Source organism: Gambusia affinis, linkage group LG03 (assembly GCF_019740435.1).
Source record: "Gambusia affinis linkage group LG03, SWU_Gaff_1.0, whole genome shotgun sequence".
Lineage (NCBI taxonomy): Eukaryota > Metazoa > Chordata > Actinopteri > Cyprinodontiformes > Poeciliidae > Gambusia > Gambusia affinis.
The window spans coordinates 13578034-13594722 of NC_057870.1; the positions used below are offsets into that span (position 1 = coordinate 13578034).

At 38.7% G+C, this 16689-nt stretch overlaps 2 protein-coding genes across 2 annotated transcripts in view; both read right to left on the minus strand.

The window, feature by feature from the left end:
* Positions 1-3117, minus strand: part of adgra2 (adhesion G protein-coupled receptor A2) — a 48624-nt gene extending 45507 nt beyond the window's left edge. Inside the window, exon 1 of the mRNA XM_044111238.1 lies at positions 2004-3117. Coding sequence (XP_043967173.1) covers positions 2004-2305 — 302 coding nt within the window. The 5' untranslated portion in view covers positions 2306-3117. The remainder of the gene's footprint in view (positions 1-2003) is intronic.
* A 6458-nt stretch (positions 3118-9575) lies between these two features.
* Positions 9576-16689, minus strand: part of pdlim2 (PDZ and LIM domain 2 (mystique)) — a 37165-nt gene continuing 30051 nt past the window's right edge. Inside the window, exons 7-10 of the mRNA XM_044111239.1 lie at positions 16489-16607; positions 12897-13045; positions 12612-12723; positions 9576-10691 (exon numbers count right to left, since the gene is read on the minus strand). Coding sequence (XP_043967174.1) covers positions 10499-10691; positions 12612-12723; positions 12897-13045; positions 16489-16607 — 573 coding nt within the window. The 3' untranslated portion in view covers positions 9576-10498. The remainder of the gene's footprint in view (positions 10692-12611; positions 12724-12896; positions 13046-16488; positions 16608-16689) is intronic.

The window sequence follows — 16689 nt, forward strand, 5'->3', positions numbered from 1 at the left end:
TCTGCCACAGCGCTGACACAGACTTTCAGAAAAAAACAAAACAAAAACATGTTACCAACATTGAGGTGTGGTGATGGTGAAGGTAGAAAGCGCAAATAATGTGGGAATGAGCCACTTTTGAAGAAACTCTGAGCAGCTGTGAAGAAAGTTCTGCATTGCAACAGACCAAAACACCCCCCCAAAAAAAGTGCCACGAACAGATCAGCAGTCTATCAAGAATGACTGTGTGTTTTGGCCCGTGTTCAGGCGCTTTTAAGTTTGCTCCAAAAAAGACCACACAATGAAGCGCCTCGTAATTAAAAATATCGAACTAGGACCAGCGCCGTTCCCGCTCTCAGAAGGAGACGGAGAGGCAGGGCGTGTTGCTGTCTTGGACGTGAGAGCCGGGTCACCGGGTCAAGCGCAGACTCTGATATAAAACACAGTGAATGTGTTTGTGTTTATTCATGTTTTTTGCAGCGAAGAGTCAACTGGACCGTGTTGTGGACGTGGAGGGCTGAAAGCGGAGGGCCTGGCTGAGGCAAATTTAAAGTGACAGAGTTGTGTCAAAGAGGCTGGACTTGATGACGATCACAGAGCTTCTTAATGCTTCACAGAGACGCATCCCTTCACTTCGGCGTGAGAGTGGATCAAGATGGAAACGTCTGACCTTACAAGTTCAACAACAGCTACAGGTTCTCAGTGCAGAGAAAACTAACAACATGGAGGTGATCCAAGTACAGTGCCTTGCAAAAGTATTCGTGCCTCATGAACGTTTTCTTTTCTTTTCTTTTTTTTTTTTAACGTTACAACCTCAAACGTCAGCATATTTTATTGGCACTGTATGTAGAGGGACACAAAGAAACACTTGATTGTGAAGTAAAATGGAAATATTCTCTAAGAATTTTTACAAAGTCACCATTGGATTTAGGGTTGAGCATTGGATAGATTGTGCTTTGATGTAAATATGTCCATCGTAGCTCTGATTGTATGTTTTCCTGACTTGTTGGAGGTGAATCTCTACACAAGTTTCAGGTTTTTTTTTTTGGATCCACCAAAAGATGTCCTTCCAGGAATGCCCTATATTTATTATTGTTTATATATATATATATATATATATATATATATATATATATATATATATATATATATATATATCTATATATATATATAAAGACAATATAATCTGCCCTGGTTAGCCCTAAAGGCTAGTTTTCATCTGTGGTCCCTAAAGTAGTGTGTAGCTCCATCTAGCTTCAGGTACCTTGCAAAACATTTACACGAGTGGCTTTCATCTCCCTGCTAGCAAAAGCATGATGCTGCCACTACCATGTTTCACAGGGCTGGAGGTTGTGTTCAGGTTGATAAACAGTGCCAGTTTTCTGCTACTCGTAGCGTTCTGCACGCAGGTCAAACAAATTTTATTTGACTCTCATCAGGACCCTCTGCTATGTTTACTGTGTGCCCTACATGGCTTATAGCAAACTGTCTTCCAACAATGGCTTCCTTCTGCTTTCAATGAGGTCCAATTTGTGGAGTGCATGACCTGCAGCCCTCCCAGAGCCACCTTCTCTGATTAATGCTCTCCTTGTCCCGCCTGCCAGTTTTGATGGGCAACCATGTTCTGGTAGTTTTACTGTTTTGACATTTTCTTCACATTAATGAGATGATGGATTGAGTCATATTGCTCTATGAGAGAAATGTACTAGCCTGGCTTCTGAATGTTGCACTGAGTTGCTTTTCGGGGTATCTGAGTAGAGGGGGATTCGTGTAAATGTATGTCCCACTTTTTTGTGGGTTTTCACAAAGTAAGAAATTGATCAATTTTGCAGAGAAATAATCATTTCGAAAGGGAAATGTAAGTCTGCGTATATGTGAACTTTTGAGTCAATAGTGGCAATCCTTGAAAACACAGTTTTCGCGGAGACGTGCTTGACACACTTTGCTCAAGTGAGAGGACGCAGTCTGGAAGGAAGGAACCTGGATGCACATGAGTGTGTTCAGAAGTTAATGTTTCTACTTACAGAGTGACGGTCCTGTTGGGGAACAAACTGAAGTCCGGAAGTTCAACCAGCTCCTCCTTGCTGCAGCTCACCCTCCTGCCCACAGATTGAGCCCCGTGCGCCTTGGGGCGATCCTCCGCGCAGCTGCAGCCGCTGGTGGAGGCGAGTGGCCCAGGGCAAACCTGGACGAGTCCCGCTCCGGAGGCGGACAGCAGGAGCAGCATCAGTACCAGACGCCCCGGCAGCAGAGGGATGCCAGCTGCGGGCGCAACCATTGTCCTTCGCCTGGATCTCACCTCAGCTGCACCCCCGCCTCCAGTCATCCCATGTCTCCACCATGAAGATCTCGGTTGGAGTTTATGAAAAGGAAGAATGAAGAAGCACGCTGAGCTCAGTTAAATAAATGAATGAAGGGTGAAAGTCTTTCTCTCAACAGTGAACTCCCATCTCATCCGGTCATTCTAGAAATATCAGAGGCGTTGATTTCCCAAATGTCCCGTTATGTCATGGCAGCCTGGGCGCACGGCTCCCCTTTGCTCCAAAAGGTTATTAAATCCAAAGGACGAGAGTCCATCCGGTGGTTTACAGCAGTTGCACCAGCGATGGCTTTCTGGGTCCCGGAAAACTTGGTTGTGATTAAGACAAAAAATAGATTTACACTTTTTTCAGGATTCACGGGAGTGTCCAAATTACCGTTATCTCGCCCTCTGAAAGTCAATCCACGCGCTGCTGGGATTTACCGCAGAACTCACGCACATTCATTCCGAGTAGCAACTATTTCTAAAGAAGAGATGAATAAATTAACTTTACTGTCTTGTTCCGATGATTCTTTTCAAAGTTTTCCTCGGCTTTTTCCTCGATTCCCGGGAGGTCCCCGCACTGTCGCACAGTTTAAACTGAATTTAATCGGGAGGGGAAGGAGGGAGTGGGGGGAATGAAGTCGGACAAGAAAGGAGTTTGTTCCTCATCTGCTCCCGTCTGATTCCTCAAAATAAAGCGGGGGTTTTGCCTGTATGCCTCTGTCAGTCTCAAAACTCACTCAGTTGAGGGTATACTACCCAAAGTGCGCCCATTCCTTCCCCGTCTGCGCTCTTTTCCCCGCGGTCCTAGCGCATCCGGATCAGGGCCATCCCACCAGAAATCACTTCACACAGTCCCAGCCACTGAATGAGGCCCTGATTGGATGATTGTTTTAGGGGATAACTTCCTATAAAACTTCAGACAATTATTCTTTTTTTTTTTTTTTTTTTTTTTGCCATTTTGTTCCAGTTTTTAATTATAAATTACAATCACAGTGATTACATAAAGGTGTTCTGTGCTCTGCCTCCCCACAGTTACAGTACAAGATATGGCTGCTTGAAAAACAAATAGTTCAATAATTTGAACTCATATTATAGAAATGCACTACCACAATCTATTACGGTTAATTTACAGAGTTACGGGTAGTAAAAATCCCAGAATGAATTTTCAGAAAATTACAATATTACATAAGAGCAATGAAAATCCTTTCTAACTCATAACTGTTGTGTTTTGATGTTGTAGGCTTCGAATGGTCCTTTCTAATCCCCAAAAAACTACCAGCTGAACAGTCCAGAAGACACTGTCACCCTCACAAAAGTTACTTCCCAAAGGAGCTGACTGTTCACAGAGAGCCACATCCGAGGAGAAAGTTGAGTGGATGGACAAAAATGTGGTAGGAAATGTTGCCAAGCAAACAGCTATAACCACGGCCTTGAAAGGACTTTTAAAGCAAAGATTGTGCAAGTGTTTGAGGAGACACAAAAGTTGGACTGCAGCTGGAGTCAGTTCTTCAAGAGCTGGAGGCACCAACACATCAATGACATGGGCTTCACTTTTTACATTTGTGGTCCTCTGTCATTCCTGAACCAAATGTCTTATCAAGGATGATTGATGAGATGAAAGTGAGTTTCACATTTTACTTCCAATTCAAAGTCGCAGTCTGGAGGAAGACTGGAGAGGAACGGAGTTTACGTTTATTGAGGTACACAAAGTTCCCACAGGCAGCGATGATTTGGGGCGACATGTCATTTACTGCTGCTGGTCCACTGGATCTGATCAAGTCCAAACTCAGTGCAGACAGAACATTTCAGACCATTTCCTCCTTCCTCATGCCAAGAATCTTTTTGGAGATGCTGATTTTGTTTTCCTTCAAGAGTTGGTACCTCTCCATACTGCCAGGAATGCCGAAACCGACTTTAAAACCACAGGCTGATCTCCTGGTGCACAAGCAACCATGGTAACGTCTTGAGCAAATGTGCAGTACAGTACAATCCCAATATGCAATATGCTCTCGGCCAGGTATTTTATTGGTCTTATGAATCTTCAAATCTTCTGAGAAGGTACTAGAAATAATACAATTACCAGAAATAAGAGTAAAATTATATCACCTAGTGTGTAATTAGTTTAAAGTATAGTTAGCATATTTAACTTTTATTGAATTATTGAAAGGTATTGTCTTAAAGATAAGCAAATATATCGAGCCTTTAATAGTTTAAATAACTATATTATAAATAAAATAAACTATCTAATAGGCAGGATGAAGAAAAGTGAGTGTCTCATCAGTTTTTCTTTACTTCAAGATAACTAAAGTACAAATAACTTTACAGTCGAACCTCAAGGAGCTAAACCATGATGTCATGCAGGGAAACTAATATAACAACAAGTAGCCTTTGGAAAAAGCTAAATTTCCTCAATAAAGAACAGGGAATACTATTGTTTTGAATTAGCTGCCTCCATCTACAACACAGGAAGGTCTTGCTTTCAATGTGTGTCTGGGCTGGCGGAGCAAAGTAAAGTTATGAATGAATGCTGAAAGCGTCTGGTGTATTGTGTGCCTGAGCAGATCAAAGACTGTCCGTTCAATCGGCGGGAACGAGAGGAAGCAAAGACTTTTATAGATAGGGTGCACTTCACTAAATCCTATATTGTTCCTGGAAAAGGACATATGATCAAATAGAGCACTGTAAGCGCGAAAATGAACAAAGACGGAGCTGTAATAATGCTGGTGATAAGTGTTTGTTGGCAAGGCTGTTCATTTTACAGTGTTGGAGGACACAAGACAGCAAACTATTTTATTTTCCACAGTGTCTCCAGATCGTCCACTTCTCAGGTCTCTCATGCTCACTTCTCTCCAGTTCACCCTACGAGTTTCTAATGGGATTTGATTTTGATTTGATTTTAAAAAGATTGATTTTAGGTCATTTTTCCTACCACTCATTTAGTAAACACAAAAACAAAAGCCTGACTTTGCATGTTCACCTTGTGCTTGCGTTGGTTCTCCAGCTTCCTCCCACAGTCCAAAAACTTGCATGTTGGGTTAATTGGTTGGAGCCTGTATATGTGCATGCTGTCTGTCCTGTGTATCTGTGATGGACTGATGGTCTGACCACGGTGTACCCCGCCTCTCGCCCAATGACCATTCGAGGTATACTGCAGCCCCTCGTTCAATTGAAGTATTTTGACGAAGTACACAATTTAGTTTAAAACCACCCTATTAAAGATGTCACGCAGCCTAAAAAGGTTCATATCACCTTGGGGGGGAAAAAATACAAAAAACTGTTTCATCGCAAGTCTACTTCAACTAAGTAGAGTTTTATGTTTGCCAAAACTAAGTACAGTGTTAATGTCTGAAAAGCTCAATCTTAATCTCTTCTGATAAAACCTCAATGGAGTTTAACAAACTCAATGTTACAGATTCCCAGTTGTAATGGTCGGACAGAACAGGATTTATTTTGCCATCACTCTAAGACAATCGGTCGGTATGAATATACCCAAACGGTTGCCGATGACACATAATGACCCCAAGATGTTGCACCTGTCCAACTTGCTTTGGAGATGTGTTTCTCCTCATCACTGCGTGCGTTGGCAAAATAAACCTGAGTATTTATTCAGCCTCGTTTGTCTCAGCTCTAGTTGTTTTAAACTTTGGTGTAGTTGATTCTCACCGAAGGCCAGTTTTGGTTCAGTAAATATTTTCTGATTTTTGAAGATCAGACATCTGCCTTACTTAAGTGATATGTTGTCTTCTCTTTCCCATTTTGAAGCGTGGGACCTACAGTGCATTATATTTATACCCAGGTGAAAGAGGAAGACACATATTTTATCTTTTCTTCCACCAAACCCACATAGAATGTTTTCTAGGAAACTTATCTTTATTCCCTTAATGCTTTGCTTCTTACTGGATGTCATAAACAACAGTAAGCTCATCATAATAACAATGCACTTTAATGCCTGCCTGTTTTGTAGCAATCTCCACAGCAACAAAAAGCTAATGCAGTGAAACCCTGCTGGCTCCGAGTACAAATGGGTTTTTGTCCACTTCAAACATGTCAAGCTGTAGCTAAACATAAATGTTTCAAAGTTGACTGAGATTGAGAGTGTTGCTCTTTGCATACCATATGTTGTTTATGTTGTAAGAGTAGTGAAATATATGGGCTTCCAGATCCTCCGAATGTGTTTGCACAAGTGAATACTTTGATTTAATCCCGGGTCTACTCTGAAAGAAAAAATAATATTTCCAAACCTCAATCTTTTTGTTGAAATACCTTTTTTTTTTTTCAAAATTGAGCTCCACTTACTTTATCTTTCACTTTGGTCTGCGGTTCAGTCTTATTTTTTTTATTTCATTTTTTTTAGCTGTGTGCACAAAAAGTTCCAAAAACACAGAAGGTTACTTCTGTTTTAAAAATGCTTTTTGATATACGAGAGGCCTGGGAGGACAGAGGCTGTGGTGATTCAAATCTGGAGAGCGTTTCAAAATACGAGGCGGTGCAGGAGGAAAGCTTTTGAAAAGGTTACTTCTTGCAATTGGGCTTGACATGTGTTCACTGACACATTCAAGCTACAGGTTCCCCAGTCATGCAAGCAGCCTGGCAGTATATAATAGTGCACTGTGCTCTGACCCCTGCAGCAGACCCCCGGTTTGTTATTCCTGTATGTGATACTGTACTCTGGAGCAGGCTCAGACAGCCAGCATGGTTACTAAAAGAAAGCACAAGGAGTAGATGGGCGCCTGTTCTGTAATGAAACAGAGGGGTGTTTATCCAAGCTGTTTAATAAGGCTTCAAGTGCAACACCCCCCCCCCCCAGCCCCACAAGGCCCAAATCTCTCTCATCTGGAGAACACAGTTTCCATTTTAAACATTGCGTCCCAAACTGCACATTACATCAAATTGTACTTAATGGTATCCAGACAAACTTTAATGTCGTTCCAACATTTTCTCTGCAGCCCCCACCCCCCTTTTGCCCTGTATAGCTAAGCAAGCAATCTCTCCTTTCTCTGTTCCACATCTGGACTCCATCCCAGGTGAAGAATGGGGAAAGCAGAGAACACTGGGAGAGAGAGAGAGAGAAAGAGAGAGAGAGAGAGAGAGAGAGAGAGAGAGAGAGAGAGAGAGAGAGAGGTTAAACGTAGCAAATCTTGGAAGTGCAAAAAGACAAACTATGCTAATGTTGGATTTGGATGACAAATATTAAGAGATAGCAGTTCATAAGAGGCATGATCTGTGATTCCTCCAGAGGGACAGGATTTCCCTATTGTCCCCCAGATCAGATGGTTGAGAGGAAATAATCAAAACATAGGAAACTTTCCTCTGCACAATCAGAGCAACAGACCAAGTGACTGTTGAGATGAGGTATAGTACAGTATTGTGTTTCTTCCAGCGAATAAACAAAAGACACTTCCAGCCAGGAAACTGTGTTTGGTAACACAGTGACATCTAGTGGCACTATATAGAAAAACGGCAACAGAGACTCCCAGTAGTTCAGTTCTCGCTACTTTTTAAAAGGGCCGTTCGGGGGCTTATGTAAAATGGACCTTTTGAATCAGTCATGTTTGTGTTTTCTTGCTCGTTAAATATCCACTTCTAGCTTGAATTCGTAAAGCTCAATATAATTTATAGTTTGTTACCATCTGATCCTTATATATATATATATAAATGTTTTACGAATATTTGACTGTTTGGTGTTGATGCATGACAAACGTTGGAATCTATTCTTTCCCATGAGACATTGTATGCAATGTGCTAGTGTTATGGTTTTCATGAACATAAAGTAAACTAGAAAATTCCTGAAGAAATTTAACTGGGACCTGTCAAAGTGTGCCCGTCGGTTTGGACCCAGGGTTCTGATGCTAAAAATTAGCATCAATGCTAACTTAGCTAAATAGTAGTCATTAGCTTCTGGAAAGTCACAAGTATGTTAAGTAAGCTGGACGTGCACCATTCAGTCTGTTAAAATGAGTCTATAAGCTGAAATTAGCCTAAATGCTAATGTAAGCCTAAATACTTTCAGCAGCATGTGGGGTATCATTAGAATGTTCTCTATAATTTACTTACTCCATTCAGTATACTAAACATGGCTATTAAGTCAGAAAAAATAGGTAATAGCTTATTTAAGCTAAAAGGCTAATGCTAATGAACTGCCTTGCTGTGCAAGGCAATTCCCTAACCTGAGAGAAACAGATAATGGAGAATCATATTATTGCACTGCCTGTGGCAGTGCACTAACCTGCAGTGCACTAAGAAAAATAAAATGTTGAACATGGGTCAATACTCATTAAAACCTCAAAGTAATCAAAAGTAATTAGTTACATTACTTTTTAAAAGTAATTACATTTTTTAGTAATGTATATATATATATATATATATATATATATATATATATATATATATATATATATATATATATATATATATATATATATATATATATATATATATATATATATATATATATAATCATTGGGATTAGGATCTGGGGAGTCTCCTGACCGCACGTCAAAAATGTTAATGTTAGGCTCTTGAATAATTTCTCTATCACTTGGCTTGTAAAGCAGTTGACCTGAAAGATGCACTAAAAATCACGCAAGGATTGGATCAAAAATGTTACATTGAAGGACAAACACTAGATATACGACAGCTCCATCCTCTTAAGAAAAAAAGATGGTGGAGAACCATCATTTAAAAACAAGTTGAATTTTCACCATAAAAGCTTGCTGAAAAGTTTGTAAAATGCAATATTTGTTACTGCTACACATTTTGACCAGGAATGTGTAGCATTATTGAGTTTCCCCAAATCCACATGCATAAAAGAATTATTTCAAAAATGTAGCAATACCACCCTCTTGTGGTAGATAGCAGAATTGTGTAACCGTTTATTGAAAGTGCAATATTTTACATAAAAATTCAGTGTTATGAGATTAACTAAGGCCAGTACTAATTGTAACCCATCCTAACCCTCTACTGTAAACTTTACATTAATCACACTAATAAAACCTTAATGCTGCCAGACTTCCTTGAGTTTGAATAAATATTTTGATTTCTCGATGTAAGGGGCCTTCAGTGGAGCTTAACCTATGTGGTTGGCGTAACAAATGGACATAAGGTCAAACGCAATTTTAAACATTTAACTGGTTAGCTGTAACAATAGAAAAAAATATATATATATTGAAATACTATGAGTTGCATTAACACAATTGTTGCAGTTGTCAACTGAAGCAGGCATAAGAAAGATTACCCAAAATAACGCCAATATAAATGACGAGGCAGGAAATTAGTCACACATTAAACAGACTTTCAAAGTCCTCCCAGGAGAGACTTCAGGTTGTGCAACTTTATTATATTCCACAAAAAAAATGTGAAGATTAAAGTCCATCTCTGAGTACTGCTGGAACTGCACATGTGCTGCATTATAACTTTGTATCACATCAACTGTCCCATGCTTACAATATGCATTTTAAATGATCTACATTATAATATCATCATCAAAAGAATATCAAAAATATTTATATATTGAAAAGATATTTTGTCCCTCTAAATTAACAAAAAAGCCAAACTACAAGCAGACCCCTGCGCCCCTTGCTTTACCGATTCTTATCTATTCAGTTTGCAAATAAGTACAGATAAATTCAAGAGGCATTTTGCCCTGAATCTGCCACTCTCCACCAGTCTACAATAAATTGGCAACCATCTTTTTTTTCTTGCCTTTGTCATGTGGAAACACACACAACCATTCACACACACACACACGATATGAAGCCATGCAGAACCCGTGTTTGCATGAGAAAGCATGCAATCACACACACTCACACACAGCACCATCTCAACAACTTTAAGGCAGCATGCAGAGTTGTTTAGTTATTGGTCCCATTTTTTTTTTTTATTCAATCAGAAAATTCTCATCCTCAGTTCTACTCAACTTATTTTTTTTATTTTATAGCATCTGCGTTCTTAAATCTGGCCTGAGTATTATGTGAGCAAAGAATAGCAGAGACCATGAAGAATGAACCATATTGGGGGGAAAAAAAGTTCTCAGAAAACAAAAAGTAAGGCAATAAAGTGTATATTATACATTGCATTATTTGATTAAAGATTAAAGATCAGAAATTAATGTCATGTCAAAATATTTCCAAGGCGAATCAGTGAGTCAGATGAGGTGGTGCTTCAGGGAGGCAAGCAGCACTCTGTGCAGAGTGGAGCAGGAGTGCAGGGGCCGACTCATTGGCGGGGGGACACGGTGGTCTGAATGGAGTTGCCTGGGCCCTGATATCTCTCTTTGGCATGCTTCTCACAATACATTACATCTCCAACCCAAAAGTGGCCTCTCATCTTCAGGTTAAGGCCGCAATCTGTGCAGGTGTAGCACTCCGGATGACGGAAGGAGCTGTCCGTGATGCGCACTGCCTGTGTGCTGTGGAGTTGAATAGAGACGTGAACATGTCAGATATTCGAAAAGCATCTTATTTTCTGTCTTCTCTCATTCACTCTGCTGGATAAATTCAGTCTGTTCCACTTTTTTTTATTCAAAGGTTTGTCCTTTTTCCAGTTCTTACTAAATATCTTTCTGTAAGTATAATATGTTTATCAATTTCAGATGGTGCTGCTGTAAGCACCCCCTTAATGTATATTTAATATTAAATTTACAAAAAAAAACATACAAAAGATAGATGCATAAAGCAAAACCTTTCGTCCATAAATACAAATGTTCCACTGCCTCAGCAATGTGGAAAATCTCTTAAAGCCTAATTGGAAGCACTTACTTATATTTTATTTGGCATAAATGTAATTAATTCTGAGCTTTCAATGATCCATATAAACATATCTTTCCAATTTGGAATGATGCAAATAATGACTGCAAAGAACTTGGAAAGACAAGAATTGGGTGCCCAAGTTTGAGTTTGTGGATTTTCTGTTTCCCACTCATTTATCCCCACACACACACAAACATTATGTTACGATACAAGTTCCTTAGCAAGTTGCTGTGGAATCACGTACTTCATGTAACAAACTTCTGACATAATTCTGAATGGGTATTTGACCATTTTTTGTTTTCTTTTTATACGGGTTTATTTGATCAACCTGTTTTTAAAGTATACTTTGGGGATGAAAGAAATTAACCTAAAACTTTGTCATATTTGTGGTGATTAAGTGTGGTTACTATGATGTTAAAAAATTCTAGCTTTTAGCTAAAAGCCTGCAGATAAAGCCTCACTAGACAAAACATGCACTCAAAATAACCATCATCACAAAAACTACCACTTCATTACCACAGTTCCATTCAGTAGTGACATTTTACTGCAAATTAGTAATGGTTCAATAAAACAATAAAAAGAGTGCTTTTACCATAATATGTTATAAAAAATAAAAACGATACCAGCCCATTTCTAGCATAGCACAAATATTTCTGCAGAGTTGAATAAAAGGCTGTGGAGAGGAAGATAAATGAAAGTTTTTCAAAAACAGCCGCGTGTGTGTGTGCGTGTGTGTGTGTGTCTACATGTGTGTGTGTCTACATGTGTGTGTTTGGGATCATTGACCTTTCCGAACATCCAACTGTATGTAAAGTCCATCAAAGCTCAAACCTGTGTCACTCACAACAGGAAAACAGTTTTCAGATTGTAGATGTAGAAAGAAATCTCTCCTTTAAAATCCGTACATTAAACCTCTTTAAAAACTACAGGTCAGAGATGACAGAAATTTTTAATTTACAGGAACCACCCAGGCTCAGACCTGGCATTGAGTGGAAGCTGCTGGGACATCAGCATCATGGTGACGTGTCTTATGGATCATAAAAATGACAGAGACGTACCTGCACAAAAACTGTGGTGAAAGATTGACTGAAAACTGCAGCTGCCCAGGCTAACATTATGTTCATTGAATCGTCTCGATTCCAATGACAGTTTTTGGAATATGCTAAAAAAGTTGAGCCTGTGCCAGGAAATCCACCAAAATAAATGACCTCTACAATTTATGGATTGATTTATGGTCAAACATGCAGCCAGAATTAAAAATAAAGAATGTCTATATCTCCAAACAGACTGGCCTAGCAACATTTATCCATCCATATCAATGGGGATGTGTGAGAGTTTCTTTAGTGTTGACCTTATCTGGATTAGAGAAAAAAATACAAAACAAACTTAAACTTATGCAACCACATCATGTTTATAAAGTTAGTTGATTTTTTATGTAGTGTACTCCTTTAACCCTTGATAAATAACTGTTCAAATGCATTATTAAAAGTTCAACGCGACATTAAGATTGGTGTGTGTACATTACCTCTGATGGAAACCCTACACTACCTCAGTGGCAATAAAACTACAGGAGGACTTACACAATGCTTGTGCCACACTTCTCACAGGTGTGGTGTTTGCTGACTCCTGCAACAGATGTGCTCTGTTTCGGTGGGTTGGGGGAAAGATTCCCCGGAAACCGCAGGGCTGCCTCTGAAGACAAACAAAGATATAAACAGACCTGCTGATAAAGACATTCTGACAACACGATTTTGCTACTTTTTTTTCTTCCCTTTCGCCACATTCAAATTTAGAAAATAAAACCTCAACAATTCCCTTGACTGATGTCAATCCCCCATAGAGTTGCAAATCCGGATGCTTCTAACCTTTCTCATCAGCCTCCAGCACTTCTTGCAGCATTTTAAAGGTGTTGGACTGACGAGGTGGCGTGCGAGACTCCTTGTTCTCCTGGATCATCTTGTACACCTCCGAGTTCCTGTCAAACCTTTGCATGGCAAAGTCAGAACTGGAACTACTGCAGAGGGAAAGCAGAAAGACATAGATCACAGTTTATTAAACACCAGAAACCAGAAGTCAAACTAGTTTCCACCCAAACATGACATAATCAACATTAACCCTTTGGGCTTATAATCCCGTATAGGATTTTCAAAATAGTGTTCACAGTGGTTTCATGCTTCTGCACAAGCAACTGAACTTTGAACTAAGATACTATTAAAATTAGGACAAAGAAATAAAATAATGTCCGTCCCTCGCACTGGTTCCACATATCAAAAGCTATAGGAACATGTGAGCGTTTGCCGTTGGCAGGAACTGGTTAGGCAGGTAAGGCCAGGTGTTTGGTGCCTTGCGCCTGTTGACAACTCGCCGCTCAGAATCACTCAGCGAAACCCGACAGGCTGTCCAACCTGTTGCCACTCAGCAAAATACTTGGAGAGTTAGCCATCAACGCACACGTGTTGCATAAAGAATCTTCCACAATTCAATGAGCTCACCCTCAAAACAGCAGGTTGCAGCTGGTCGATGTGATATCAGCAAAGGGATAATGAAGGACCTCGTTTTAAAGGCTGATTTTGGTGTTTGATTATTTTTTAGAAGCATATCAGTAACAAACTTAATTTAAAAAAAAAGGATTAGGAGTATATGTTAAAATATTTTTACATTTATTTCTTCACAAATATCCAAATTTCCTTCTCGCAAACAATTTCTATATATACATATATATATATATATATATATATATATATATATATATATATATATATATATATATATATATATATATATATATATATATATATATATATATATATATATATATAAAAAATATTTCATAGATCTGTTCTGAGAGAAAGAAAAATAAAAGTGTGGTTACAATCAGTAATTACAAAACCTGAATATTTCATAAAACTGTTATGGTTTCACCAATAAATGGACACACCACATAAAAAAAGCATAAAACAAGGTAATGCAAAATATTGACTAGATGTTTTATTAATTTTTTGTATGCTTGTTTGTCTGAATTGTATCAACTTTAGCCAGGATTCTGTACCAACATGATTTCAACAGAACACAAAAAAACCCAAACATGCTTTGGGCCTTTCCTCTGCATCAATGAGCAGAGGTCCAGATTGGAAACAGACCTCTGAAGCACGACCTCCAAGTTTTCCACATGCACAGCTCCACCCAAAGCTAAACCATTTCCCCCTTTTCCTCTCACATTATTCTAACACGCAGTCACAAAAAACAGGAACAGACAACAAACAACACACATTAACAAGCAGTCACATACACTGACAGGTGATTAAAAAGGCAGATTTAAAACATACAAATGCACCGATACTTCCTAAACACTGAGTGGAGTTGAATATTATCACATCTGCAACAAGCACTTGCATAGACTGTCTACATCTGACACAAAGCTGCAGCAGGGCAAGAGAAGTAATGATGACAATCTAGTACATAACCAAAACACAGAGTTCAAACTGCTAAATGTCTGGACCTAACTTCCTGCTGGCAGAAAGAAAACAAATCCAACTTTTGTGCTGAATTAAAATCTAAATGACAACTCAATGACTCACCTCAGAAAGAAGAAAAAGTAACAGGAAAAGCACAACTCCGCAAAAAAAAAAAAAAGCCCCCTGTAATTTCCGAGTCTGTGAAACAACTCAGAACATGGAAAAATAAAAACTAATATTATCAGAGGCTTCACTCTGAACCAGACGAGACAGAAAAACAAGATTGTGAGTGAAAGGTGTGCCCCGGGCTGAAATTCATTGGCCACGCGGCATGAAGGAGGCGTCACTGCTCCTCTGATTGGCTGCAGGGAAGCGGGGAGAGGCTTATTGTGCTGGCTGGGGGCTACAGACAGGGGGCCGATCAGGGGGAGAAGTAATTGCTCTTTTTTGGGGAATATCAAGTTCTTGGACAGAACTCACAGCTGCAGACATGACCTGTGGGTAGCCTGAGTTAACCAGCAGGGAACCAGGGCCAAAGCCAACCATCCTGCACTGTCAAAACACAGACACCAGCTTCTGCAGCAGAATGTGTGGATGAAAGGATTAGAAAAGAAACTACAAGAAACTTTTTTTTTTTTTTTACATTAACAAAATACATTCCAAACAGCAAATTGAACACTGGAAAATGAGTCAAATTACAGCGCCATCAACTCCAAGGGCGCGGCTCCGAAACTCTGCAGAGTGAAACTGTACAGAGCTTCCCAAAGGCTGAACATTTTATCAGTATTCATTACTGCAGTTCAGTCAGACGTTTCTACATGCTTGCATGCGAAAACATGGAAGCTGCTAGAATGCTCCAGGATGCTCATAATGAGAACAAAGACAGCTGCATAGCTGAAAAACAAAATCATTAAAAGAAATGATTCACATTGGAAATTAACTCCTGTTTTACACCATTTTTCACACAGGCCTTTCAGAGAAAGATTAGCTAAAAGTAGGAGAAAATCTCTCCAGGAAATATATTTTTAATCAAAGAAAGAAAGAAAAAAGTTAAACACAAAGACTTAAATTGCATTTTTAAAACCATATATATCTGAGCAAACAACATCATAATCATAAAGACTGTTATTCTAAATGGCTTTCATACCAGAATTTTCCATGCATTTTCTTGACAAACACCATGAGAGATAACAAATTATCACCATCAGTTGGCGTAAACTCTCAACCTTATGATAAAAATACAGAAGTAAGATCCTACGATTTCAGTTTTGGCCATTTATATTTTCTCATTGACTGACTATAAATACAAGGAATCAACAATTTCTCTGCTGTTCACATAAAAAGATAAAGAAATCAACAATAATTATATTTTTTATTATTTAGGTTCACTCACATGGGTATATGTGCTTGAAAAATGACACTGTTTTGTTTTTATCAAATATCAAAACATTTATTTGTCATCATTCATTTACTCTGGTGTAAAAAGTATTTTTTTCAATACATTTAAAAAATTGTGCACATTCTTTAGTTTTTTTTAACCTTCTCTAAAGTTACTATCTAGCTAAACTGAGAAACGGAGGTTTCTTCTTTATGCACATAAAATTGGTAATTAAAGTCAATTCTAATTGATTGCTTGACTTAAGATTTGTTGAAAAATTATTTTTGTTTTACCAACAATTTTCTTCAAACTGTTCAAATTTGTACTTCTAATTAAAAACAACTTTTTGAATTAAATATTTATTACACTTCAAACATTTATTCCATGCCAGGCATCTTTTTATTTAGAATCTGATTTATTTCATTTATATTTAAAATCCAATGCTTTTTCCAAAATCGTTATATCAAACTACATACGGCCTTGTTGATCCGAAAAATGACAAGGAGTTAGAGTAATTTTCAATTGTAATTATTTAAATTCTCTTAATATAAAATATAAGAACAAGCATTTGGTCACAAAATGGGGAGTAAATAAAAACTAAGTGACAATAAGAGGAGTGTTAACCTGCGCCTGGGGGACATAGGAACGTCGCGGTCAGTGGGGCTGTGAGGTGAGTAGCGTCCTGGTGGGGTTGGTGTCCTGCTGGACCCAGAAGGGTGTCTGAAGTCAGAAGGAAAAAACTCCTAGAAGAATAACAAAAAAATTAAAATAAAAAGGTGCAATGATACAAAACCAAGTAGCACAGATTAAAGACCGACACACCGA